Raw genomic sequence first — 25378 nt, 5'->3', positions numbered from 1 at the left:
ATGCAAACACTCGTATGCAATGATAATATTGTCAGTTATCATCCTCCCCGGCACAAAAGCGGACTGTTCCTCGGATATGATATCCGGTAAGATTAGTTTCAGACGATTTGATATCACTTTTGAAGCAATCTTATAAAAGACGTTGCACAAACTTATTGGGCGGAATTGAGACAGAACGGTAGGGTTTTTTACCTTCGGTATAAGGACCAAGATGGTCTCGTTAATGCTCTCCGCTGACTCTGTGCCATCAATTATCCGCAACACCATCCTGGTTATCTCTTCTCCACAAGTTTCCCAATGTCGCTGGAAAAAGTGTGCCGGGAATCCATCCGGTCCGGGCGCCTTGGTTGGAAACATTTGGAAAAGAGCTGTCTTGACTTCCTTGATATCATATGGGGCGTTTAAGGTAGCATTCATTTCATCCGTGACCTTCCTCGGCACCGTATCAAGCACTTGATCCATGTCTTGGACCCCTTCCGAAGTGTACAGGGTTTTGTAAAATTTCGTTGTCATCGCCTCCATTTCCTTCGTATCATCAGTTAACTGGCCATCATTTCTCTGGAGAGCTTTTATTTTGTTTTTCCTGCGGCGGCGGCTAGCACGTAGGTGAAAAAAATAAGTGTTTTTGTCTCCATGTTTCAACCACTCAATTCTTGCTCTTTGCCTCCACAATATTTCTTCACGATGATAGAGCTCAACCAATCGATCCGTCACCTTGATTTCAGCTCCTGTCGGTCCAGATCTACCTGGGGATCCCCGCATCTCTTGTAGCTGATTCTGCAGCTGTTTTATCTGAGCTCGGACGTTACCAAAGTGTTGGCGGTCCCACTGCGAAAGGTCAGTCGCCAGAGCCTGGAGTTTGTCGCGCATGCCAGCGACAGAATCTGTCGGGCTTCGCGCCCATGCAGCCTGCACCACTCCCGCCAGGGCTGGATCCCTCTCCCAGCAGAGCTCGTACTTAAATGTACGCGGGTCCCGTCTGCATGCATGCACTCCACCCACGTCGAGGAATATGGGTATGTGATCAGAAGACGCTGCCTCTCTGTGCTCTGTGATCGCGTTAGGAAACGCCGTGCACCACGCCATGTTTGCGACACATCTATCTAGCCGAACCCTGGTGTGTGTTCCGCCTGCTACTTTCTTCTCAAAGGTCCAATTCCTTCCCTTGTATCCAATGTCGGTCAAGCCACAAGTGTCAAGTGCATCCCGAAAGGAGTCCATCTGGGCTTGGCTTCTGTTGCCAACTCCGTCATGCTCGCTCTGCAGAAGAACTTCATTGAAATCGCCCATGACCACCCACGGCTGGGTGTTGTCTCCCGTTATCCCCCGTAGCAGGTCCCATGTTTTGTATCGCTCGGTCACCTGCGCTTCTCCGTATATAAAAGTGATTCTCGTCGGGATATTAACTAGTTCCTCCACAGCAATGTCAATGTGATACTCCGAGTAGCCAATAACTTCAAGTTTTATTTCCTCGTTCCAAAATATTCCAAGTCCCCCACTTCGACCACAACTACTAACTGCAAAACTTTTATCATAGCCTAAAGTGCCTACCAAATTCTCCACCCTGGAGCCCTCTATCTGGGTTTCAACAATACAAACTATAGAGGGGGCAAGTTGCCTCGTGAGGTCACGAAGCTCACGAACTGTCGCGGGTTTGCCAGCCCCACGACAGTTCCAGCATAGAAGACTCATTGCGCCTGGCGCGACCCCTCATGGGGGCCCGCCAAACGCGCATCATTTTGTTTGCTAGAGGCCAGGCTCTTCACTGATCCTTTCTCTGTGGCTATGGTTGTTGACTTGTTTCTCTTCGGTTCCTGTTTGGTCGATGGGCTGGGTGGTATTTCTGGCGCCGGTAGAGGTAAAGGTGGGGTACCCTTTCCGATTTGAGGAGAAAGGTTAGGGAGGGGGTCCTTGAGATCAGCAGCGCCCCTCTTGCGATTCCTCTCGCCGTCTGCCATGGCTGTGTCCATTGTGTTCACAGTGTCATCATCGCTCCTGGGCACGAACGCATTTTGCTGCATTCCCCCTCTTCCTCTGCCGCTGCCTCGGCCACCACGGCCTCTTCCTCGGCCACCTCTGTTTCCTTGATTTTCGCCAGGGCCTCTCCCGGGTCCTCGAAACCAAGTTGCTTTAAGCTCTTTGAACACTAGTGCATTGGGAGGATGAACCCCATCCCCACACTCCTTGAAAGTGTGGCCCAAATATCCACAAACCGCACACCAGTCCGGCAATCTCTCATACTTCACCCTGAAAAGGACCCTCTGAACCTCTCCCTTCTTCTTTACCACTAGGGAGACGGCGTTCTTTAGGGGTTTCGTGACATCAATGTTCACACGCACTCGAGCAAAATTTCCTTCAAAGTCCTGCGCCATTGGTTCAGCATAGATGAACTCCCCCACTGTCGACGATAGGGCTTTGATCTTGGAGAAATATCCTTGAGGGAAGTCGTGTATCTGCACCCACATCTCTATCTTATTGAGCTCGATAGAGGAGGGCTTAGTAAAGCCATCATAAGGCGCCATGACGACTGCCTTTCCTTTGAAATTCCATGGTCCGTCTTCCATGACCCGTTCCCAGTCCCCCAAACACGAAAACTGCATTGTATAGAGATTTTCCTCGAGTGGTTTAATCTTCACCTCTTGGGCTAGATCCCATGCCACCCGCATATTGCGGAAGAACCAATACTGACTGTAGGTTTTATCAGTATGAACCCTAGCAATTGCCATCCAGCGGGTCGCCTCCTCCGGAAGCTCGTCCTCTTCTACGATCACATCCTGCAGATCATCCTCCTTGAGTCCCAACTCTGCCATCATCGCCTCGAGCTCAGAGGAGCCCGAACTTTCCGCTTTATCCGCCATCGATCAGATCTCTTGCCCGTGGTCACGATCCGCGGGCGATAGTGTCCCTAGCTGTCCCGATCTCACCCGCACCTCGACCCGGGGCCTTGATGACCGGCGATAGGAGAGAACAGCAGGGGAGAAAGATCTCTACGGCGGAGACTGAGTCGCCGCCGAGAGGAAGAAGAAACCCTAGCGAGAGGGGAAATATTTTTTTCGTGTGCAAGAGCACCAACGGATTTCCGCTGGTTTTCGGTTCAAAAGTGCCCACCCCTACCTGCAGGCAGGCTCCAGGCAGGCACGGTGCGGCGCACGCATCCACCAACCCAGGCCCAACCCAACCCAGCCCAACCACCCCGCCGCCCGGCCCATCCCGCCCACGAACGACCACGCCCACGTCACTAGCCGCGAAAAGAAAAACAAGCGGACTGGAACTGGAAGCCCGCCACTGAGGCGCCCCTATTCCCCATTCCTTCCCGCCGCCTCGCTCCCGTCCTGTCCTCCAGCCCTCCATGGCCCCATCCCGGCCGCCGACGGCGCTGGCGGGGGCTATGCTGACCGGCAGGGAGAGCCTGGTCCGCCTCATCGGCCGCCGCCGCCGCTCCCCTCTCCCCGCCCCCCTCGCCACCGCGCTCCTCTCCCCCTCCCCCTCCACCCCCACCAGGTCAGACCCCCAAACCCCAGACCACTCCCCGGTTGGTTCTCTTCCGCCCATGCCATCCGTCCGCCGCTTAACGCTCCTCTTTTTTTCTCCAGGCCGACGACGTGGGTGAGGCGGCCGCTGCGGGCCCTTCTTCGTCGGGAGGGGGCGCCGGCGCGGAGCGGGTGGCCTGCCCCGTCTGCGGCGAGTTCATCCCCGGCTCGGACTACTGCGTCAACACCCACCTCGGTGCGTGCCCCCCTTCCACACATTCACACACTTCTCTGAACCCGCCAAATGCTCATTGAGTGCTCGTTTTGCTGGGCCGTGTTTAGTCCGAAATGTTCATTGCTTTCCGCTTTGACTAAATTGTGTAATGCCTAAATATCCAGCTACCTGCCCACTTCCTGATTGCAAGCTCATGTCGATGTGCTTCCCTGCTTGTGCAGTTGCACTTTATCACCCTCACGTGCTGCACTGTCATTTACAGTCAGTCACTGGCTTGACTTGAAGACAGGGGGAAAAAGCTGTCAGAAATTTTGACTTCACTATGTCTGTTGTCTCGGTTGATTTAGGATAATGGGTGACTAGTTCATGTAAAAATTTACTCCTAGTATATACTGGGATGCATACCAAGCATGTCCTACTTACCAATGCTATAATGTTCTGAAGACTTCTATTTTCATTTCACATGAACTGTGCAGATATATGCCTCTCCAGAGGAGCGAAACGAAAGTTAACACAGAGCAGCCTTCTCGATTTCAGATTCAGCAAAAAAACAACAGCTGAGCCTACCCCAGAGATCTTGAACAACGGTGACGAGGCAGAAAACAAGGGACTGACGGATGGAGACGTATCTACCGACAGAGAATTTTCCTCCATGAATGGCGACACTGGAAGTCCCATGGATAGCGCAACTGCTTTATTAACTTGTTGCCTGCGTGGTTCACCTGGCATTTCTAAGACGCTCAATACATGTAGACCTTCAAATGCTGGCTTGCCAATTATGAAGAACGCTGAAAATAACGATGCTGTCGAGAAGGCCTCTTCCTGCTCGTTTTCAGCAGCAACAACTTCTGTCAGTATTGATGCATGTCCAGACGTGGATTCTAGCACCACGGTAGCTGTTGACACTGTCATAGTGGGCCGGAGGTTCCGTGAAAGCTTTGAACTGCAAGAGGGCATGGGCATTACTGTCTTAAGAGACCCGCAGAATGCCAAGGACTCTGATGCTGTCAAGGTTTCCATCCTTTATGAATAAATTATATTTTCTGTTTACATCCCATTCATGTTTTCCCCCTAATACCATGGATAGGTGCTTTATGCAGGGTCTGATTGCGGGCAGATGCTTGGATATTTGCCTCGAGAGCTGGCTAAAGTCTTGGCTCCTCTACTGGATACACATTTTATTGAATGCGAGGTGATTCCTTATTATATTGCTGAAGAAGTGTAATATGGCATACAGTTGTTAGGTCCTCAAGAGTTATATAGGCTACTCTCTTGTTGAATAACATTTTTTTTCTCGAGAAAACGCAAAAGACCTTTGCGTTTCATTACATTGAAAAGATAGGGAGTCGGTTACAGTCGTCGTAGGACGAATCAGTTGAATAACATATGCCGTCAACTTTACGCTGAATGATTAGTGATGAATAAACTAGCCTTGAGCACCTGTGGCAAGTTCTCTTAGAAATCTCACTCCATGCCATCTTAGTGAATGCCCACTGATGCTAAAAAGACGCAGTAAATTAACCCTGCATAGTCAGGCTTCAAGTATTAATTTGGATGCTCCACTTGGATAGAACAGCTTGAACATCATATATGATCTCTCTCTGTATATTTCTTCTCTCACATTTTAGCTAATTTTCTGCTAATTGACTATAAGCCTTAATATTTTCATACGGCCTGGCGCAGTGGTGGAATACTCCCCACTTGTGCCAAGAGGTCCTGGGTTTGACAGTCAACACCCTCTCTGCATTGCACTGGGCAGGGGTAAGGCTTGCCTCGTATAATATTTCCCCAGACCCCACCTGGTGTGGGAGCTTGTAGCACTGGGTCTGTCCTTTTCATACCCAGCAGTTGTAAGGAAGGTCTAGCGCATCTCCTGTTCTGCGTTAATTTCAGCCGCGAGCTATGTCACCATGTTAATGACTTTAGGTGGTTGCCTTGTGTCTGTAATTTAAGCTGTTTTCTCAGTAGTCGGTCTCAACGAGTTTTCTCAGACAGGCAGTTTAGGGTATTTCTCTCAAACTGTAGGCACATCGCCACTGTTTTAATCAGGATTCCAACAAAGTTCATATGTTCATATACAAGCTCCCACCTAAAACTCTTTTGTATGAAACCTACTCTACCCGTAGAGAAAGTTCAGTTTGAATAAAGGTTTGTAGGATCGGGAGGTACATTGCCTAACTAAATCCCTGGAAAGGACTGAACCGACTTCATATCCATTTATACTCAGGGCAAGCAGCCCTTCAAGTCACTGGAAGCCCACGGTAGCTGTGAAAGTAGTTAAGTAGAATAACACATATACTCTGGTGTAAACAGATGCTTAATCAGAAGTAACACTCTCTTTAAGCCTGAAAGTTTGCTTTGATAGTTTTTATTGAGATTAATTCCCTTAAACCGGCAAGGCTAGGGAAAAAAATCTGGTGGTGACTTCGGTGTCAGCTTTTCTGATGCCATCGATTTTGGTGGCAGTAATTTTTTTATTGTGTTTGCTATAGGAAGGTCGTGAGGTTTTTGCTGCAACTTCGAGCATCGCTTTTTGGCAGATTTTTTTTTTGTATCAAGTGGATAACCATCCAACTCCTGATTGCTTACTTTCCTATTTTGTTAGGGATTTGTGGCTGGTTTGCCTGAACAACAGCTTGACAATGTGCCCATCCAACTAACTTGTAAGAAATGTGAAAATGACAATCAGAATTATGAAGATCTGAGATACCAACAATCCTTGTGGGAAAATTTTCTTGGTGTTGTTAGAAATGGAAATTTCCAGCAACCTAGCAGTGCAAGATACCAGGCAAATTTCAGTACGATGCTATTGGATGTTATGACCAACCATACACACCTTTTCAGTGATACGGAAACATCATTTTTAGGTTGTTTATTTTATTTCCTTCCCATTCCATCTTATGATCAAGAAATCTTAATGACAAAGTATATGTTTTAACATCCAATAGGATCTTTTAAGTCGTTATTGAACGATGGCCAAAGGCTTTTTGTGAAGATTTACACTCGAAAAGGTTAGCTCCTGATGTCCATAATGTCGATTGATAGGTAAAATGTTGAATTGGCTCCATTCATGTTTATAGTGCTAACGACTTAAGTTTAGTGCATGTATTACTTTTAGTAGGTTAAGAACAATGGAGCCATTTATTAAGCAAACATAACTTTGCATTTGACTAACTGAATTTCTTGCAGGGCCATGGTTTCGGTTGAGCAGCATTTCGTATCGTGAGATATCAGATGTTGAGCATGCAGCCATGGAGTTGAAGTGTAATAACCTAGCCCTACTCATTTTCTGTTACTAGCATGTTGCCATTCTTTAGGTATTTGAACTGGAAGTTCTTTTTTATAGTGGCAGGTTATGTAGACATGTTTTCTTGCACCGATGTTCCATTTGAACATGATATGAAAGAGATTCTCAATGTGCTAAGTGTTCCTGAAATGAAGGAAATCCTAAAGGAGCTCCCTAAGGTTTCAATCTTATCTTCAACTCCTTTCTTATTGTGCAAAAGTATGTTGTTTCCCTTTTCCAACCCAATCATTTTCCTATTGTCGTTTAGAATCACCATTTGTTCATGTTGCTACTTAGGGAAGTTATACAATACTTTAGGATTGGCAGTAGCACATCTATATGTATAAAAAAGGACAGACCCAATGCTAGAAGCTCCCACACCAGGGGAAGGATTATACGAGGCAAACCTTACTCCTGCACTATATCTATACCAATATAAAAAGACCCAAACGGCAGATCCAACTAATCTTGGCCATCAAACCATGTCAATCTAGTGACCTACATGGCTCTAATGTTGAGCGCCTGACATGTTTAGCATGCAATTAATATCATACCTAATATAAACGTCACTGTTAACTACCTGATTAAAACACAATTAATATCCTACCTAATATCAAGTGGGCAATTAACGTCCTACTTAATACCAACGTGCATTGCACGTACAGGATTACTAGTTTATTTAATACCAGTATGGCAGCATATCAGTGCGAACTTGGTAGTGGTGCTGTTGATCTACATTGCATCCACACATCCGGATTCACATATACTCACACAATAGCATGTCAGTGATGGCACAGCCATGATAATGCATAACCTGCAAAATAACTAAGACCTATGATCTGGCAATAAATAGAATATCAGTCATTTATCCATAATGTTTGCCTACCAACGCTCAGAGAAAATGATGTGGGTATACACCTACACCTTTTCCTTTAAATATGCCCAACAACTTCTGAGTATGATACGTGGTAGCACATAATGTACACCAATGAAAGATAGATATTTAGAAACATGTAATCTTGCTCTAATTGATAGAGGAAAAGCCTGAGAACATGTATTAGCATCGTTGTGTTACATTGTAACTACCACCCATACCTTATTTCAAGTGTTCTATTCAATTTTAGGTTTCCATCAGAAGTTGTTACAATCACCACAAGTCTCGAGGCATTGTTAACAGAGTGTTTCTATGCAAGAATACAAACATCACATTTCTATATATTGAAAAATAAAATAAATATCGGAAAACTGATTGGTATTTTGATCAACTACCAGCTACTGCGAGTTGTTTTTCTCTCTGCGCTAACTTGCAGTTGATTTCTATACTCAACCTGGTTTTCTCAATGAATATCACATTCATTTATTTTGCTTCCCAGGATAACACAAACTGCACCCGTCGACATGAGCTTCTTAGCACCCTTCTCTCTATGTACAATAATGGAACCTGGTAAAGGCTCTTTCCTTGTTTCATTCAGTCATTCTTGGACATTATGGCCTTGTAAGCAAAATCACCTCCTGATGCAGCACAGTGCTTCCAAAGCGAATTTTTAAATGGACAGGAACCTGTATAAGAGTCTCCAATATGGCTGATGAACTTCTGTGGCTTGTTCAGGTGAATATAGATCTTGCTTAAACTGTTTATCCTATTTACAGTATTATTCCATCCAACAGTCTGATGATCGAGAACAACCATGCAGAGGCTATTTTTTCTAAACGGTGATCAAGATCTGTCATCCTTTCTATTAGTGGATCTTGGTCTGGTGAAATTCCCAGACTACACATGCAGCGTTGTTCATCGCATTTTTCAAGAAAGAAATGATTTACTTGAGTATGAAGAGGTGAACTTTTCATTTCTTTCTAAAAAACAGAAGCATAACCTGCCAATCTGCATATGTGTTTAACATCTTATGTTTCAAATAGGCAATTCGAGTGGCACAGTTCATGGATGAATCTCTTGATAATGATAACATGGAATTAGTGTCAAGATGCACTGATTTGTCTGAGAATCGACTATGCACTTCGTTAAAAGAAGAAGATAGCAGTTTAGCTGATTCTCCTCCATCATTCTATTCATGCTTTTCATCTACCTGGATCTATTCCAAAATACTCACACTAGGTGTCTCTGTTTACGAACGCGAACGCAGGTAAGTTGTGATAAACTTATGGATCAATTCAACTGATATTGGCATGAATATATGTGTTCCATTCAATTTTGATTGAACTGGAACCCTTGACTATACTATTTCTTGGTTCTGTGGACATGTCTTCTGGTCTGCTGTACGCATAATTGGGTGCTTTAGTTCTCTTACAGCTGTCAGATATTGAGTTGCACTATTTAAAAGAAAAGATATTCTCTTGCATACACTTCGACTAGGCAGGCTGTAAAGTTTCATCTTGTATGCAAATTATAGATTAATGTAAAGTTTTGAACTGAAGCTCAGTTTTTTTCATGAAGAAACCTAATCTTCTCAGGAATATATGAATGCATTCACAGGAGGGATCATTTCCTTTTTTTGTTGAAACTTATAATTTTAAAGAGCTTTTGAGTGTGCTTTTCACGCAGTACCTATCTTAATAATTTTTGGGGAACTAGATATCACGCTGACTCTATTCTGCAGGTATGCAGATGCAATAAGGACTCTAAAGATACTACTTAGTAAAGTTGCTTCTGGTAGACGGCGAGGATATTGGACACTGAGATTATCTATTGATTTGGAGCATATGGGTCGCCCTAATGAGAGCCTTTCAATAGCTGAAGGAGGAGTGACCGATCCATGGATCCGTGCTGGGCCAAAGATTGCACTGCAGAAGAGAGTTCTGCGTTTAGGCAAACCTCCACGGCGCTGGAAAGTTCCCAGTTATGCTGATTCTCTTAAGAGAAACATAAAAGAGGTATATATGTATATCACTCTGATGGTCAGTCAGGAGAAAGTTTTTTTGTGTCTGTCTACTGGATTGAGGTGGTAACATGGAAATGCTAAATAATCTATCATTGGGATACATCACACGTTTTTTGTTACCAGGTGAACATCGAAGGAAGGCCATTAAATTGTGAAATAGGAGCAAAGAATGTGTTTTATGGCTATGATGGTGACCGTTGTGGGGTAGAGCAATTAGCTTTGCAGTATTATGCTGACGAGGGAGGTGGCTGGGAAGGTACCCATTCAGAAGGTGGCATATGGATGACAATCTTTGGCCTTCTAATGTGGGATGTAATATTCTCAGAAGTATCCGATGTTTTCCATTCTAAATTTCAGGTACTTGACTTACAGACCAATTTTTTTTGGTTTGCATAACAATGTGCATTTTGTCAGCATGTTGCAACGACTATGCTTTTGATACTGGTACTGCTTGCACGTTTGAGTTGACGGTGAATGCTGTTTTTTCATCATGGTCTTTTACTTGGCTTCCTTGTAATCATTATAGCTTGATTCGGGTGTTCTCTTGCAGACGGCCCCTCTTGATTTTGAAACAGATGACTTCTACAAGTCAAGAAAGGACCTTATAGAAGCACAGTTGAAAAGGATACAAGATGGAATGGCCGAAGAGATGCTTATCAGCTCCTGGGAGCTACATCAAGGGACATCCTGCAGGGGTGTCAACTGGGACCGGCATCCAATGGCCGATGTACGGGCTGTCGTTGCGGGCGCTGGTGGGCATCGCTTGGCATTACTTCTTCGGCATCTAGCCCTCGATTACAGGAGCTGGTCCAGCGGGATGCCTGATCTGCTGCTATGGCGTTTCCTGGATGAACGAGGTGGTGCTGAAGCTAAACTTGTGGAGGTCAAAGGACCAAAGGATCAGCTCTCTGAGCAGCAACGTGCTTGGATTTTTGTCCTGATGGATTTCGGGTTTGATGTGGAAGTTTGCAAAGTGAGCCTAGTTTCTAAGCAGCGATAGGCTCCCTTTATACAAAATGTATTGATATTTGCATTGATCTATTGCAAATGTATTGAAACAACAGACCAAAAGCTGTAACATGTAAAAGAAACACTGTTCTTGATATTTGCATTGATGTTTATATGGTGTCATTCTAACAAAACTATCGTCAGATCTCTAAAAGCTCGGAACCGAGAAATGCCTGGATTAATTTGATCTGATGATGAAATATGCAGAAAACTAGAAATATAAGTATACTCGTAACCGCACTAGAGTTGATAGTTCAATACTAGAAATATAAGGCCCTGTTCGGTAATGGTCTGCTCCCAGAATCTGCGGAGTGGGTTAATGGCAACTCCACCATTTTAAACTACAGCTCCGCCAACTCCGCTCCGGGAGTTGTGGAGCGAAGCGTTGCCGAACAGCCCCTAAGTATACTCATAACCACACTAAGTGAGTGAAAGAATGATATCAGAGATCAGACAAACTGGTAAACACGATCAGGTACTAAAAACTGCCACAAAAGAAAAAGCGATACTGATAACACTCATATTATATTCAAAAGGAGCCGAGGTTTGATGAACAACAAAATCATGCCATTAGGGGAGCAATGACAGAAGTTTCAGTCATTGGCATGATCATAGGTACATCGATATGCAACTTCTCGACTTGCAAAAAGGGATGACAACTGGGCCGCTTGATGCTGATCAGACACTTCAATCCCTTCTGCTTTGATGTCCAAAATGTAGGCCACAACCAACAGGTTATAGCTGGACAAGTACGCGCTGTGGTATAAGGGTCGTAATAAGTTAACCATGCATCCTCTGGGGCAGTAGCTGCGCCTGATCTTAACCTTTATACGAATATGCTGTTAAATGCCTCTTCCAGTGCTCTTCGCCTGCCTAACTCAGCAGTCCAACCACCTGCCCGAGCTCCTCTCTCCGCACGTAGTCGCATGGTCTCCTCATCATATCCATGTAGAGGATCGGATGAACCACCGATTGGCTGCGGAGCGTTTCCTGTCGGACGAGGCTGATTCAACCCACCAGGAACCGCGGCAGGTGCATACTGGCCTTGAACTCCTGCTCCACCACTAATACCCTGGGAGGTTCCAGCCGCCTGTTACATTGACATTTGCACAACAAAAATACAAGAATCACTTCAGATAGATTAAAACACAATGCTTCAACTTTCAGTAGTACAGAACAGAAATCATTGGAAAGCTGAAGAGGACTCAAGCTCTTTATGGTTTACAGGTAAATATGCAGGTAGTCAATGTGGAGTAAATAAAATAACTGAATATAATAAGCGACTAGAAAATCAGGGCACAAAGTTAACATGATAATAGCCTGTTGATGATTAGACAACTACACAACCATATCTAAAGTTGCAATACCTCTACGCAAAATTTGTTTGAAGACAGGATGATAAATTGGGGACGAAATGCAAATTCACTGCAAACTGAAAAATGCTAGTGGAATATCCAGCTTGCTAAAGTAGACCATTCCATCACAAACCAGCTAGCATATTTCATCCAGATTTAGACTTTCACAATATTTGACAGATATCTGATATGGGCATTATGTTGTAAGATCTAAAAAGTTGGCACTTAAAAAATGAGCATTTCACTGATACCATTTTTTAAACAAAATTGTCAGTTCTAATATTTGACAACTATTAAGTAAGTGTAGAACAAAAACACTGAACATTCCCATACATGAAGGCTTGTAATTACACAAAGCTGATGGAACAGGACATATGAAGTGTATCATAGACTGCGAACATCAACTAACCGTATCAGTGGGGCCAGCCTTTACAGTGACCATTCTGCTCGCTTTAAGCGCCACGGCAAGATCTTCAGCCTGCACATCAGCCAGAAAACTCTCAATCAGGGCCGACAAGCCTTATCACAAAAACACCATTTTACTGAATTTGTACTGAATGTATGTATGTAAGAACAGCATACCCTCTTAGCTCGCGACAAGTATATCTGCTCAGCATTCTCCTGCTGATACCTGGCAATCCTCGCCTCGATCGCCTCCACGTCGATTCCTTCGATCAGGTTGAATGCTTGAAAAGACACAAAATTCGAAGCAGCGATCAAAATCCTGCCAACTGCTGCATCCAAGAACGAGCGGCATACGAACAGGGATGGAGGGACAACTCACTCATATCCTCCACCTCCTCCAGGTAATCGTTGTAGTCTTTCAGCGACGGGAAGTGCTCCCGCGTCTTGTTGAATCTGCGCCGGCATCCACAGAAAAGGAATCAGCCCTAGCAGCTTCGACAGCGGAAATTTGTGCAGAGGAACCAGAGGAGAGGGAGGGAGGGAGCGCGCACATACATGCTGGACATCCTCCGGCGGAGGGTCATCTCCTTGGCCCACGCATTCCCGCCGCCGCCCCCCACCACCACCATCTCGCCATCGCCGCCGCAGCCGCCGCCGACCGGACCGCGAGATCGGCTGCCCTGGAGTCGCGCCGCGGTAAGTGGGCTAGGGTTCGTTACCGGAAGCAAAGCAGAAGGGGAGAGGCGGAGGCCCGTGTATGCTATATTGAGAAACGCGAGGGCCGTTTGGCGAAAAGGGCAGGCGATCGCAGATGTGGGCCGCCCGATCTTGATCGGACGGCGGTGAGGAGCGCGTGCCCGTGCTTGTAGCCTTGGATCCTCTTTTGCCCCCTGGCCACGTCACGGACTGACAGACCCCATGGCGCTCCCGCTCCGACTCCTCGGCCGCATCGGCGGCGGCGGCCGCCGGGCCCGCCTCCCGCCGCCGCTCGCCGCCCTCGCCCACCTCTCCGCCGCCTCGCCCCACCGAGGCCCCACCCACGAGCCGCCCTCTCCTGCTCCCCCGCTCCATTTCCCCTCTCCTGTCCCCCCTTTCGCCGTGCCCGCGCGGGGCTTCTCCTGGTACTCCCGCTCCCCCGCCAGCCCCGCTCCCCCCGCGGCCCCAGAGTTTCCGGCCGACGAGGGCGCGGACGCCGAGAAGGAAGGGGTTGTTTACTTTGACGATGCGAGCACCGTCGATTACGGTGAAGAGCTCGCCGCCGCGGCAGATGGCGCGGCGGATGCCGCCGTCGGAGTGGCCGCTGGCGGCAATGGAGGCGGCCTGTCGGGGTTCGCTATGGACTCGTTGATCGGCGTCCTCGACGGCTTCCATAATCTCACTGGTCTGCCATGGTAGGCATTGTGCGGTGGAAGGCTCGTCAGTTTTCCGTCACTGTTGTTATTGCTGCTGCTGCTGCTACCATAGCCGGTGTTAAGTTGAACTTAGTTGTGAATATAACTGCTGATTTTCCTTGCAGGTGGATAACAATCTCCGCCTCCACAGTGGCCATGCGGCTAATCATACTCCCCACCCTGATAGTACAACTTCAGAAGACTGCTAAAATCGGCCAACTTTTTCGAAAATGTATGTTCCGCCAGCTTCTCACTTTACTTTCTTGTGTTCAAATGTTTGGTGTGCATTGACTTGCTAGTGCCGACAGAATACCCGATTCAGCAGACCACTGTTGTTTTATCTTTCATAAAATTATTCTTAAATCGCTGGATTCATATAGCATTTACCAACTGGTAAACTTAATTTGTGGGGAATGCCCCTTCCAGAGCCTATTCTATTCTTGAAATCGAAATGTTCATCGTAGCTGAGCCTCCCAGAGTCTATTCTATTCCTGTCTGATTGAATTCAGGTTGTTTACATTTTCTGTTTCTGTTTCTGTTTATGTGTCTCTGATTTTACTCTCATATATCTCCTTTTAAAGTGCCCCCTCCATTGCCCCCTCCTCTATCAGGAAGGAGTTATCGTGACCAATACTCTCTTTTCCAGAAGAAAAGGCGAGAGCTTGGTTGCCCCTCCTTTCTTTGGAATTTTGCCTACTTTTCAGTTCAGGTAATGATACAAATCTTGTGATAAAATCTTCTACGATTCACACTGTTTGAGAATAGATAACATTGCAATTGATTTTCCAAAGAGCCCCTTATATGTTTCTTGTTCCTAATCTCCTTTCCCTCCTATTCGTTGTTTCAAAAGCAATTAAAAGAGCATTCAACACCAACTAATTCTGCACTTTCTTGTTATCATCTCTTCACTCAGCTGTTTGGTCGTATATGCAGTTCCCTTGCTTTATACTGTGGATGGCAAGCATCCGGAGTATGTGCCTCAGTAATCACCCTGGATTAGATAATGTATGTTCAAGGTATCTCTGTACCCAATTATCTTTTATCACATTCCATCTAATATTCCTAAGCTTCTTTAAAAGAGTATTCGTCTGTGAAGGTTTGGTGTTGTAACCATACATTTGTTTCAATGCATATTCTATGTTGTATAGGCATTCATGAACTATGCTCACTTGAGTAGTTTTTTATCGGGAGAATGCAAAAGACTTGTGTTTCATTTCATTGGAAACAAATCACTTGAATAGTTTTGCAGCTTAAATTTCCATTACAGAGATGATGATTCATATGCAGCAGCATTTTTTTTAATTTCGTTCATGATCCAACGGATGTAAATTATATGAGAGCAAAGTTTGGCATTCACACCAACTTAACTACTAATGTCTGTAATTCACATTTAAACGAAGGAAAGTTGATGAGCTGAACTCAAAAAGCACATAACTGATAAGTGATGCAATTTGATATTTTTTGTATCATGTAGGAAATTGTAAGAAATTTGCTTAACATTGGCATTGTTTCTTGTGGCAAAGGAGAGAAATTTCTTGCATCTTCATTAATAATATACATCGTGTAGTGGAAAATGTTCAAGGTTTTGGGTTCTTTTGTCTGTGATATAAATATTCATATTTGACAAGTTAATTTTGATTTCAAGCGATCTATATATATATAATATTCTGTTGGTTTTTCTTGACAATTACACAGGGCGGTATTCTGTGGTTTAATAACTTGACCGAGTTTCCACATGGTGCTTTAGGTCCTGTTTTTCCTATCTTAGTTGCTGGGCTCCATTATTTAAATGTCCAGGTACTCTACTGTTTTGTATCGAGTTTTTTTGTGTGTGTAAGATTTCTCTTGCCATTTCCCCCCTTTTTAGTTAGTTACCTGTTATTGCCTGGCCAACACACAGTTGTAAAAGGCGAATGCCAAATATGGGTTAAGTTACACAAAATTGATATCATTGAATTTGTAATCAACAATACCTTTTATGATATCAGTTTTATGAAATATGAACAGTATTATACTTGAAAATTGCAGTCAAAATTTTAAATTGGGGAGTCGAAATGTGCCCAACAATTTGAAACGGAGGGACTATGTGTTGTCTTACATCGTGTGATCATTAATTTCATTGTCTGGACACATCTGTTAGTAATTTTCTCTTGAAAAGAGGTTGGCATGTCTTGGAATATTGGACATTCAGGTTTACAAGTCCAACTGCTATACCTGGGAGTCGTAGGTTGGAACTCATCACATGAGTGTGAATTAAGATATTGCAATTAGGGCTTTAACTAGTTTTGAGCCGATTAGAAGTTGGTGTTTTTTTTTGTTGGTTGCTAATGACCATCTGTCTCTTAGTGGAGGGACCATGATATCAAAGTTTGAGCTATCAGTCCATCTGTCAATTAACCTAACACTAGAGTAGCAATCTTTCTTTTCTGTTTCCTGATGAAATCACTTCTCTTGATTTAATCACAAAATATCTTCTGATGAGAGTTTATATGCTAGATCTCTTCTGATGAGAGTTGAAAGGTTGTCTGTTCTTTTCATTGCTAACTGGATGATAACACTACTTTATATATTCAATGAAGCTAGGACTTGCTCCAGTTTGCAGTAAACTATCTTTGACTTTGTTTTCTTGCCTTCCTCAGATTTCCTTCCAGAAAAGCCAGGCAAAGCACTACCCCGGAGTTTTAGGTTTATTAGCAAAGGCATGTTTCTCAAACCAATGGCATATTTGATACAGTTTGCTAGTTGTCACAAGTTACCTGTAAATTACTCGCATAATTGGCATATTGCCAATATCTTGTGTAAAGAGCATGAATGGTTGGCAGCTCACTCGGCAAAGTACATATTTTCATTAGAATTGTTTCAGTAAGTAGCACTGGATGGATTTGTGCACATATGGGGTTAGTTGGTCAGTACTACCAAGAGCACACTCCACATGTTTTCTAAGTGTAACTAGATTGCACAAGGTTGAATATTTGGTCCTCCTCTTTCAAATGACATATTTTTTTTAACTGTATGATGAATGGTATACTGTTATTCACTTAAAAAATGTTGTACTGTTATAGGCATGCTAATGTTGCTGTTGCTGAGCTGCTATGCTGACTTTCTGGTTTAATATAGTACTCCCTCTGATCCATATTAATTGTCGCTGCTTTAGTATAACTTTAGTACAAAGTTGTACTAAAGCAGCGACAATTAATATGGATCGGAGGGAGTAGAAGTTATGGTCCTGCTGTAAGATGAATAAAACCCTGCGTAGGCATGGACTTTGTTTGGTGAAAGCTCCAGTGTTGGCCTTGCTATCTGCAATATGACATTCATTTTTTATTTAAGAAAACCTGCTCAATAACATTTGAATGCCCATGAATTTTATTCCGGAATGATCTTATGTGTATCTTCACTCTTATGTTGTGAAAATATTTCTATCTTGCTTGCAGTACTACAAGATTTACCTTGATATTCTGGCTATTCCTTTGTTTCTTATCGCATATGTGGTCCCTCAGGTCAGTTCCTTCCAATTTGCTTAGACATATTAATTCTGCAAATTAGATAGTTATATCTTTTTTCTCTATTTCGAGGACAATTTCTGCCCCACATTACGATATTTCAGTGCACAGTACTGAAAAGTACCTGCACTTATCCCTGTTTGCACTGTCCTAGCAAACTGCGTTGTATTGGATAATTTATTAAAGATACTGCAATTGGAGGGGGAAGCATATCATATTGAAATTTTAACGGCTCAAGTTGTTTGAAGTAATCAAAGTTCTCGGGGCAGAGCTTTAAGCTAATATTAGGAATGATGTTGTTGTACTAAGAGTTCAATAGAAGGTGATTTTTATTATCTTAAACGTAATCATGCAACATCATCCAACAGACTGGAAGAAGAATCATTATTTAGTGCAAATTTTGTTTCATTCAGGTCACATTCAGATGATAGTGATGCATTTTATTTACTCAAATTCTCTTTGATTGGCAGGGGAGCCTGGTCTACTGGACTACCAATGGTTTATTTCACGTAGCTCAGGTCAGCTGAAGCTTTTCATTCTTGCAATGGAAGCCATTTCTTTGTTAACTTTGGATATTGCTGCACCAGTTTTTCTAAGAACTCCATGCTTACATATATGTATATATTTGATGTATGCAAGTAATGCATTTTAAGGCCCACCAGTTCTTTTACGTTTTTTTTTCTAGAGTTGGAAATATAATTATGTGGCATGGACTAATTTTACATATTATGTAGAAAAGGGAGAACATGGGTCATAACAGATCTGGTAGAGTAATGCAAGGAATGCTTTTAAGGCCCACCAGTTCTCTCTTTTGTTTTTGCCAGCTTGCTGTTAGTCCAGTATATGTTCTAGTATCAGTGATTTTGGCATGTGTACATAGTTAAAAAGGACAGACCCAGTGCATAGAAGCTCCCATACAAGGTGGGGTCTGGGGAGGGATTATAGGAACCTAGTCTTACCCCTGCAAAGTGCAATGCAGAGAGGCTGATTCGAACCCAGGACCTCTTGGCACAAGTGGGGAGGACTTCACCACTGCGACAGGCCTGCCCTCTAATGTGTACATAGTTATGCTGTAGAATTTTATATTTCTGTTCCAATAGTCAATAAAATGGCCAGGTAGCTTCTCATATGTTTTACTTAAACAAACTTAACTGTGCAGTTGACAGTATGTATTTTGCTTTTGCATTGCATTCTAATTTTTTAAATGATTAAAATGCAGCAATTGTCCCTCAGAAATGATATTGTCCGCAAGATGTTGGGATTGCCTGATACTGGAGCTCTCGCTGGTAATACATCGCCAAAATCTCTTCACGAGGGTCAGAAGATAATGCAGGTAAAACCATCTGAAGGTTTAAATGTTGTAGACATGCACAGTTCTTATTATATTTATATGCATCATGTGCAGTTGCCGTCATGCTAATCTAACTATTGATTTGGTAATTTTCCATCCTGTTCCATCTCAGCTAGAACAAATTATTGCATTTTTTTAGTATATACCTGTTTTGTTGCTGCAGTTTGGTTTATTCTCTTATAATATAACTTGCAGCGGTGGCCCCTTGGAGATTCCCGCATGCAATCGAAATTGGAATCGTCTACAACTCCAAAGTTCATGTTTGAGGATAGTAAAATAATGGATGAAAATGTATCTGCTGAGTCCAGTTCACCTGAGGAGCTTCTTCAAGTATGGATGACTGGAATCTATAGAATCTTTGTCATGGAATATTATTTTATCATTAATTCTGAAGCATATATCTGTATTTTTTCTGATAGCAAGCGTTACAATATTTGGGAACTGGCTGCCAAGATCAAGCTGTTCCACTTATCAGGTATAATTTGTATCTGTTTGCCTTTTTGGTTCATCTGCAAACAGTACAAGTTGATGAACAATCTTTTACTACAGAACAGCAATAGAGAAAAACCCAGATCTACATATAGCTTTGATTGGAATGGGGCAAACCTTGTTCTCAAATAAGTTGTTTCCTGAAGCCTCAGTGTGTTTTGAACATGCTATACCGAAGGTATGTTGTAACCTCATATGTTCTTTGGTACTTTGTTGGTTATGGATTGATGTAATATAACACACAGTAAGATTTACTGCTTTCTGTTGTGTAGATTGAAGAACAAGATCCTCTTCTTGTGCTTGCGTACTTTAGTGCGGGTCTTTCACGTAAAAATCAGGTAGAGTATCCGTTCACCTGTTTTTAAGCCATTAGATTAGAAATAGCAGTGAATAACATAAGCGCCTCCATCATCACTTCCCATTGTAGGGCGATAAGGAGGCGGCAATCAAGCTCCTGCAAAGACTAACAGAGCTCAAGGAACCAGAACAAGTGATGAACAAAGCATGCTATTTCCAAGGCTTTATTGCTCTAGGAAGGTAACTAAACCCTTTTCAGATCATTTTATCAATGTAAGCTTACAACTTGAGTAGTCTCCACTCTTCCGAGTATTGATCGCGGCAAAATGAGCTAGGAACACTTGCCAGTTCCCCATTTTGTATTGCATCTTTTTTGTGTCTTATAAGTTATAAGTAGCAGGAGCGTGCGGGCGTACATAAGTTCACTGTTGTGTTTGGTTTGAACACTTGGTATACGTAGGTTGTGTTGTAGTGTCAGCTGCATGTAGCCAATTTAGTAAAGCAGTTAGTCCACTGTTATTCAGGTTATCTGCTTGTAGTGAACTTATGAAACTTAGTTTAACTCCACTACTAGTTACCCAACACAAAGATTAGAGCATCACCAAGCCGCACAAAAAGCTGCTCCAACAGATGATGTAGATGCAAAATTGTTTTTTTACTCGAGATTTGCTCTTGATGTAATTATGTAAAATAGGACACCAAGTGATGCAAATTTGCATCACTTGGGCCGCTCGAGCAAAACATGCGCAGCCCCAACTGCACTGAGCGAGAAAGACTCTATCCAGATCTATGGATCTCCCCAGCGTCCAAGCGAGACCCCATCCAAACCAAATCCGCCACTCGTTGGGCGAGGCCGCGTGGAACCTTCCCGCTGAGCTCCCGCCGCCCTCCTGCCGCCGTCAGACCCCATGGACGCCTCTTCAGACCTCGCGACTGCCAACGCTGCTCCGGCGCACCTCATCATGGCCGCCTCCACAGTGATGTAAATTTTACATCATCTGTTGGAGTTGGGAAGTTTTTGGTGATGTAAATTTTACTCCAAGCACAATTTAGTGATGTATTTTACATCATCTGTTGGAGATGCTCTTACAGTGTGCTTACTAGACGAGGCTTGCATGGGAGGTATGCATGGGCTGAATTTACCACTGCAACCAGTTGGTCACTCTCTCACACGCACTCTGTAAGCAACGTATTATGCATGTGTATACGATGAGCGGAGAAAAGGCTGCACAGGGCTAGAATGGGAGGGGGTGACTTAATGCCATCTCTGGTAGTTGGACTAGCATGTGCACCGTCCGAAACAAAAAGGGTGCAGAAATATTTGCGCCCTGTAAAATATGAAATTGACTTATTATATTATTTCACCCCTTGGTTTTGGAAGAGAAACCTAATTGCTATGTAGTAGCTGAAGTCACTGACATTTGTTTGCAGTATACTATCAAATGAAGGACGGAAATCTGAGGCTGCGAAATACCTGCGAGCGGCTACTGCTTATGATCCAGGTGTTGAGAGATTTCTGAAGGAATGTGAGGAAGCAATGGAAGATCAATCAAGTCAGCAGAGCACCAAGCCACCAGACTTGAAAGGACCGTAAGACACGATACAATATACGTACTGTTTCCACAAGTTTTGATCGGCAGTTTAACTGTGTTTTCCTACTCGGCAAGTTCAGTTTCATCCTTGGAGTACTTTTAGAAGGTGTTTGAAACCGGATAGCGTCAATTGCCTAATAAACCCTGAATCCCTTAGAAGTATTGGGATAATATAGGCGCTTCAAATTTTGTAGGGTAACTATACGCGGCACAGATGTAGCCAGAGATTGTATTATTATCATAGACATTAGGGTATTATATATTTTTGCATGGATGTTCTTGGTATCCCAGCCACAAACTATAATGAATCTGTAACAGAGATAACCTGGAATCAGCTGCTAAATGAGTTGAATATGTGTCGAGAGGATGCTTTTCCTTCACAATGCATGCTGACATGTCAGACCAGTAGCTCCCAGTCTCAGATGAACCGCACACAAAAAATTGTGAACAATATGTTCATATTGTGTGACATGGCACATCATATTACCAATACAGTTAAAGATACTGGTCCAGTAATACCAAATCCTTAACGAGCCCTTCATTCTGTAAATCCTTCTCAACACGACCAAGGCAGCCAGTTAACCATCTTACTTCCGCAAACTCGCTTTGCATGAACATGTTGCCGACAAAAAGGAAAGTTCAAACTATCGAATATTTGCTCCATGTGGTGTTCTTGCGACTCGGTGCTGTGCTTCTACACAATAGAGATGAGAACTGTCATGCGAATATCCAATTCGGTGCCCGGGTCTAGACGAACCAGGCGAACAGTAACGCCATAAAAAAAGAAACAAATTCAAAAAAAATTGATTTTTTTTTGCTTGGAAGATGTTCGAGTGCAGGATGTGCGTGCAAGATTTCAGCCTATTTGAACATCTGTGGAGCTTGTGGCAAAAAAGAGAAAAACGGCCAAAAAAAATGTGTGAACAGTAACCTTACTCACAGAGCCGATTTTTGTCTTTTTTGTCGTGCACTCCTCGAATGTCTCCACCAAAATTTGCACGAACATCATGCACACAAGCCAAAAAAGAAGGATTTTTTTAATGATTTTTTGATTTCGCCCGGGCTCATCTGAGCCCCGGCGCTGAAACGCCGCTCTCATTGTTATGTACTTACTGAGGAAAAAACATCAAGTGGAGGCATTTCCATGGGAGGAATATTCCGGTGCTCCGGATTAGCACTTAGGGTATCTCCAGCCGCGCCTTTAGGAAGGTCTCCCCAGGCGTTTTTTTGGCGCCGGCGCCGAAAAAAGGGCCCAGTCGCGCCCCCAGGAGCCCGATTTTCGCCGGCCTGGGCTGAAAACAGCGCCGGCAGACCCAGGCCGAACCCGGCGCGCTGGGGGGCGCCCGGGGGCGCCGGGGCGAACTGTTTTGGCGCGAAAAAGCCGCGGGCCAGCCGCGTCAGGGACACGGCGGCTCGTCTCCCCCCAACTGCCTCGGTTCCCGCGGGGAATCAATGGCAAGGCTGCCGCCGGTCAGCCTTGCCATTGATTCCTCACGGGCGGCGCGTCTCGGGACGGCACGCCGACGCCTCCCCTCCCTCGCACGCGTACACACGGGCGCGGAGCGGCTATAAAAGCCGGCGGTTCTCGCCGGTGCCCACACCAGACTCGCCCCTCGCCGCTGCCCAACCCCTCTCTCTCCGTCTCCGTCTTCCTCTCCCGAGCGCCACCGGCAGCCCCTCTCTCTCCCTTTCTACTACCGCTGAGCCCGTCGCCATGGCAGAGCGCTTCCCCGGAGACGAGGCGGCGGCGAACGGCTTCGGCCGGCGTTCGCTCCGCAAACAGGAGTCCTGGCTCCTGTTCCAGGCGAACATCCCGGCGCCGCCGGACATGCGCGCCGGGCCGATGGGGTGGCGGCTCAGCGACGGGGGAGTGCCCGTCCCCCCGTTACCCGACGCCGTGGCGAAGCCCACATACTTCGCCGAGGAGGTCGAGGTCGCGCGTGCCTCCCTGATCAACGACGAGCGCTCCCTCCCCCAGTATGCCGCCGGCAATCACGCGGCTTGGGCGGCGTACTTCCAGCGCCGCCAGCAGCAGCGCCTGGCCTCCACCAACGACGCGCCGGTGGTCGGCGACGTCAAGAACAGCATGGGGCGCCACCTGTGGTGGGGCGTCCCGGGCCGCACGCTGGAAGGCATGCTGATGCACCTCGACGGCGGCAACAACCCGCCGTTGACCTATCCTGCGATGGGGGCCGCCCCGTCGCAACACCGACGCGCATGGGCGCCAAGGAGGTTCGCCTCCTCCTCGTCTTCCTCCTCTCGCTCATCTTCCCACTCCTCCGGTTCTCCGGCGCTTCTCAGCGTCAAGGCCGAGCCCGCGGCGGAGACGCCAATCGGTCGGCGCACTCGCGACATCGGCATCGTCATCAACAAGGGCGGCCGGCGCGCCCCCTCCTCGTCGGCTCCTCTGCGCTTCGTCAAGCCGAAGATGGAGCCGGGGCTGGCGCCGGTGAAGACGGAGCCGGGGCTGGCGCCGGTGGAGGCGGAGTTTGACGACGACGACGCGGTCCTAGAATGGGCGCGCCAGGACTCCATTGCGATGGAGAAGGCGCGCCGGGAGAAGGAGAAGGAACGCCAGCGCGCCGCCCTGCGCCGCTTCGAGGAGCGCCGACGCGGCCGCGTTGAAGACGGGGTCGTCGTCTTATGCGACAGCGACGACGACGATGACGCGCCGCCGCCAGTCCGCCATGGTGACGCCGGGCAGGGGTCCAGCAGGGGCGCCCGCGTCAAGGAGGAGAAGGCCGACGACGACGATGACGGCGACGACTTCAACCCTTTTCTTTTTTAGATTAGGTTAATGTAATGAAAATGCGCGAATTTCACCGAAATTTGTCATGTTTGGCCGAAATTTAACTAGCTTTTATCATAACTTCGCCGAACGGTCCTTTTTTTTTAAATACGCGTCTGGGTGCGGCCCTGGGGGCCGACGGCTGGGGACCAACTCGCCCCAGGGCCATTTTTTGCGCCGGCTCACCCCCAGGCGGCGCTTTTAGACGCCCCCTGTGGGGCCAACGGCTGAAGATGCCCTTACTGCTCGCATTTATAAGTAGACCGGAAGAAATGGCACGAGCTTGAGCTTCATACAAGTAGAAAGATTCATCCCATTATATTATTCATCTTGACATGCAATCTATCCACGTCATCAAGTAGGTTCACATGTAAAGATGTTTTTCTACTAACTTAGCATGCACATGAGCCCTCTAACTCTTCATGCGCATGCAACCTGCCATGAATAATCATTCATTATTATTTTTCATGTGATCTCAATCAGCCATGTCATCCTAGGTTTTTTGCTATCTACTAGTAATAATGTACGTGCAATGCACGTTTATATTAGGTAAGATATTAGTTGCACATTATATTAGATAAGATATATCTGTTGCACGTTGGTATTCGGTAAAATATCAATTATTTTTTCACGGGAATGGTAGGATATTAATTACATGGCAGATTTCAAGGGATAGTGTTGAGTCAAAACGTGTTTATAACCAATGGCAGTGATGGGTAAATTAAAGCGTTAAACGTGTTTGGTGCTTAATATTGAAACGATTTAAACCGCTAGATAACATGATTTGACGGTCAAAATGGTTTGGATCTGCCCATTTGAATCTTTTTATATTGGTATAGATATATGTCTTGGCGTCATCTGATCCAGACCAGACAACTAGCATGAGTCCCCGTCCAACCATTTTGGTTGATTTTAGTGTTGCTGATGCGATCGCCTAATTCCGGAAGCCCAAACGACCGTCTTTTATCATTCTCCTTCTCTCGAGCTTTATGTCCATATCTCTTTGCTGCCCACATGCCTCAGAATTTCGCCAGATGCCTTTGTTCCCTTGAACCTCCGGTGTTCCAAGCAACCTTTACATTCCAATTTGATTAAATTGTGTACAAAGAGGTAGATCACCAAGTTTATTTCTGTTTTAAGAATCCACTGTTTCCATGTAACCTTTTAATCTCAACTTAGTTCAATTGAATACACACAAGTAGCTAATAAGGCTTTTTTTAATGACAGAACTAAGAAAAAAATGACAGAACTAAGAGTCAACTAATGGGCAAGAATTAGAGCTACGTGGGTATATTGTGATGAATGGCTGCA

The 25378-nt window shown here is 45.1% G+C and overlaps 3 protein-coding genes across 3 annotated transcripts; 2 read left to right on the top strand and 1 right to left on the bottom strand.

Moving 5' to 3' along the window:
* The first annotated feature begins 3388 nt into the window (after positions 1-3388).
* Positions 3389-11030, top strand: LOC123152551 (fanconi-associated nuclease 1 homolog). The gene is made up of 15 exons (XM_044572076.1): positions 3389-3501; positions 3584-3726; positions 4182-4717; positions 4793-4897; positions 6311-6572; positions 6654-6716; positions 6895-6969; positions 7052-7170; positions 8365-8435; positions 8513-8600; positions 8686-8826; positions 8909-9132; positions 9607-9880; positions 10012-10245; positions 10439-11030. Exons 1-15 carry the CDS (start codon positions 3389-3391, stop codon positions 10886-10888), a joined length of 2898 nt encoding a protein of 965 aa, XP_044428011.1. The 3' UTR covers positions 10889-11030.
* Positions 11031-11402: 372 nt separating this feature from the next.
* LOC123152550 (uncharacterized) lies at positions 11403-13413 on the bottom strand. Its single transcript, XM_044572075.1, has 5 exons — positions 13212-13413; positions 13036-13109; positions 12834-12937; positions 12661-12729; positions 11403-11986 (listed from the first exon to the last, which is right to left on the bottom strand). The coding sequence occupies exons 1-5, from the start codon at positions 13283-13285 to the stop codon at positions 11723-11725; spliced, it is 585 nt and encodes a 194-aa protein (XP_044428010.1). The 5' UTR covers positions 13286-13413; the 3' UTR covers positions 11403-11722.
* A 146-nt stretch (positions 13414-13559) lies between these two features.
* Positions 13560-21625, top strand: LOC123152548 (ALBINO3-like protein 2, chloroplastic). The gene is made up of 15 exons (XM_044572074.1): positions 13560-14047; positions 14173-14279; positions 14629-14756; positions 14981-15052; positions 15743-15844; positions 16687-16746; positions 17482-17547; positions 18021-18068; positions 18770-18883; positions 19097-19231; positions 19321-19376; positions 19451-19568; positions 19663-19728; positions 19818-19927; positions 21119-21625. The coding sequence occupies exons 1-15, from the start codon at positions 13575-13577 to the stop codon at positions 21279-21281; spliced, it is 1818 nt and encodes a 605-aa protein (XP_044428009.1). The 5' UTR covers positions 13560-13574; the 3' UTR covers positions 21282-21625.
* Positions 21626-25378: the final 3753 nt, after the last annotated feature.

This window comes from Triticum aestivum, chromosome 7A, assembly GCF_018294505.1.
Source record: "Triticum aestivum cultivar Chinese Spring chromosome 7A, IWGSC CS RefSeq v2.1, whole genome shotgun sequence".
NCBI classification, from domain to species: domain Eukaryota; kingdom Viridiplantae; phylum Streptophyta; class Magnoliopsida; order Poales; family Poaceae; genus Triticum; species Triticum aestivum.
Note: the sequence above shows the minus strand (reverse complement) of the source record. Positions and strands in the feature narration are given on the sequence as shown.

Bases quoted from the DNA above. Each gene is read 5' to 3' on its own strand.
- LOC123152550 (XM_044572075.1), bottom strand. From the start codon at position 13,285: ATGGTGGTGGTGGGGGGCGGCGGCGGGAATGCGTGGGCCAAGGAGATG. The intron at 13,110-13,211 runs GTATGTGCGCGC...ATGCCGGCGCAG, and splicing joins CGCCGGAGGATGTCCAGCAT to ATTCAACAAGACGCGGGAGC. The intron at 12,938-13,035 runs GTGAGTTGTCCC...TGTCTTTTCAAG, and splicing joins GGAGGAGGTGGAGGATATGA to CATTCAACCTGATCGAAGGA.
- LOC123152548 (XM_044572074.1), top strand. From the start codon at position 13,575: ATGGCGCTCCCGCTCCGACTCCTCGGCCGCATCGGCGGCGGCGGCCGC. The intron at 14,757-14,980 runs GTAATGATACAA...TCGTATATGCAG, and splicing joins TTGCCTACTTTTCAGTTCAG to TTCCCTTGCTTTATACTGTG. The intron at 16,747-17,481 runs GCATGTTTCTCA...TCTTGCTTGCAG, and splicing joins TTTTAGGTTTATTAGCAAAG to TACTACAAGATTTACCTTGA.
- LOC123152551 (XM_044572076.1), top strand. From the start codon at position 3,389: ATGCTGACCGGCAGGGAGAGCCTGGTCCGCCTCATCGGCCGCCGCCGC. The intron at 8,436-8,512 runs GTAAAGGCTCTT...CTCCTGATGCAG, and splicing joins ATGTACAATAATGGAACCTG to CACAGTGCTTCCAAAGCGAA. The intron at 8,827-8,908 runs GTGAACTTTTCA...TGTTTCAAATAG, and splicing joins ATTTACTTGAGTATGAAGAG to GCAATTCGAGTGGCACAGTT.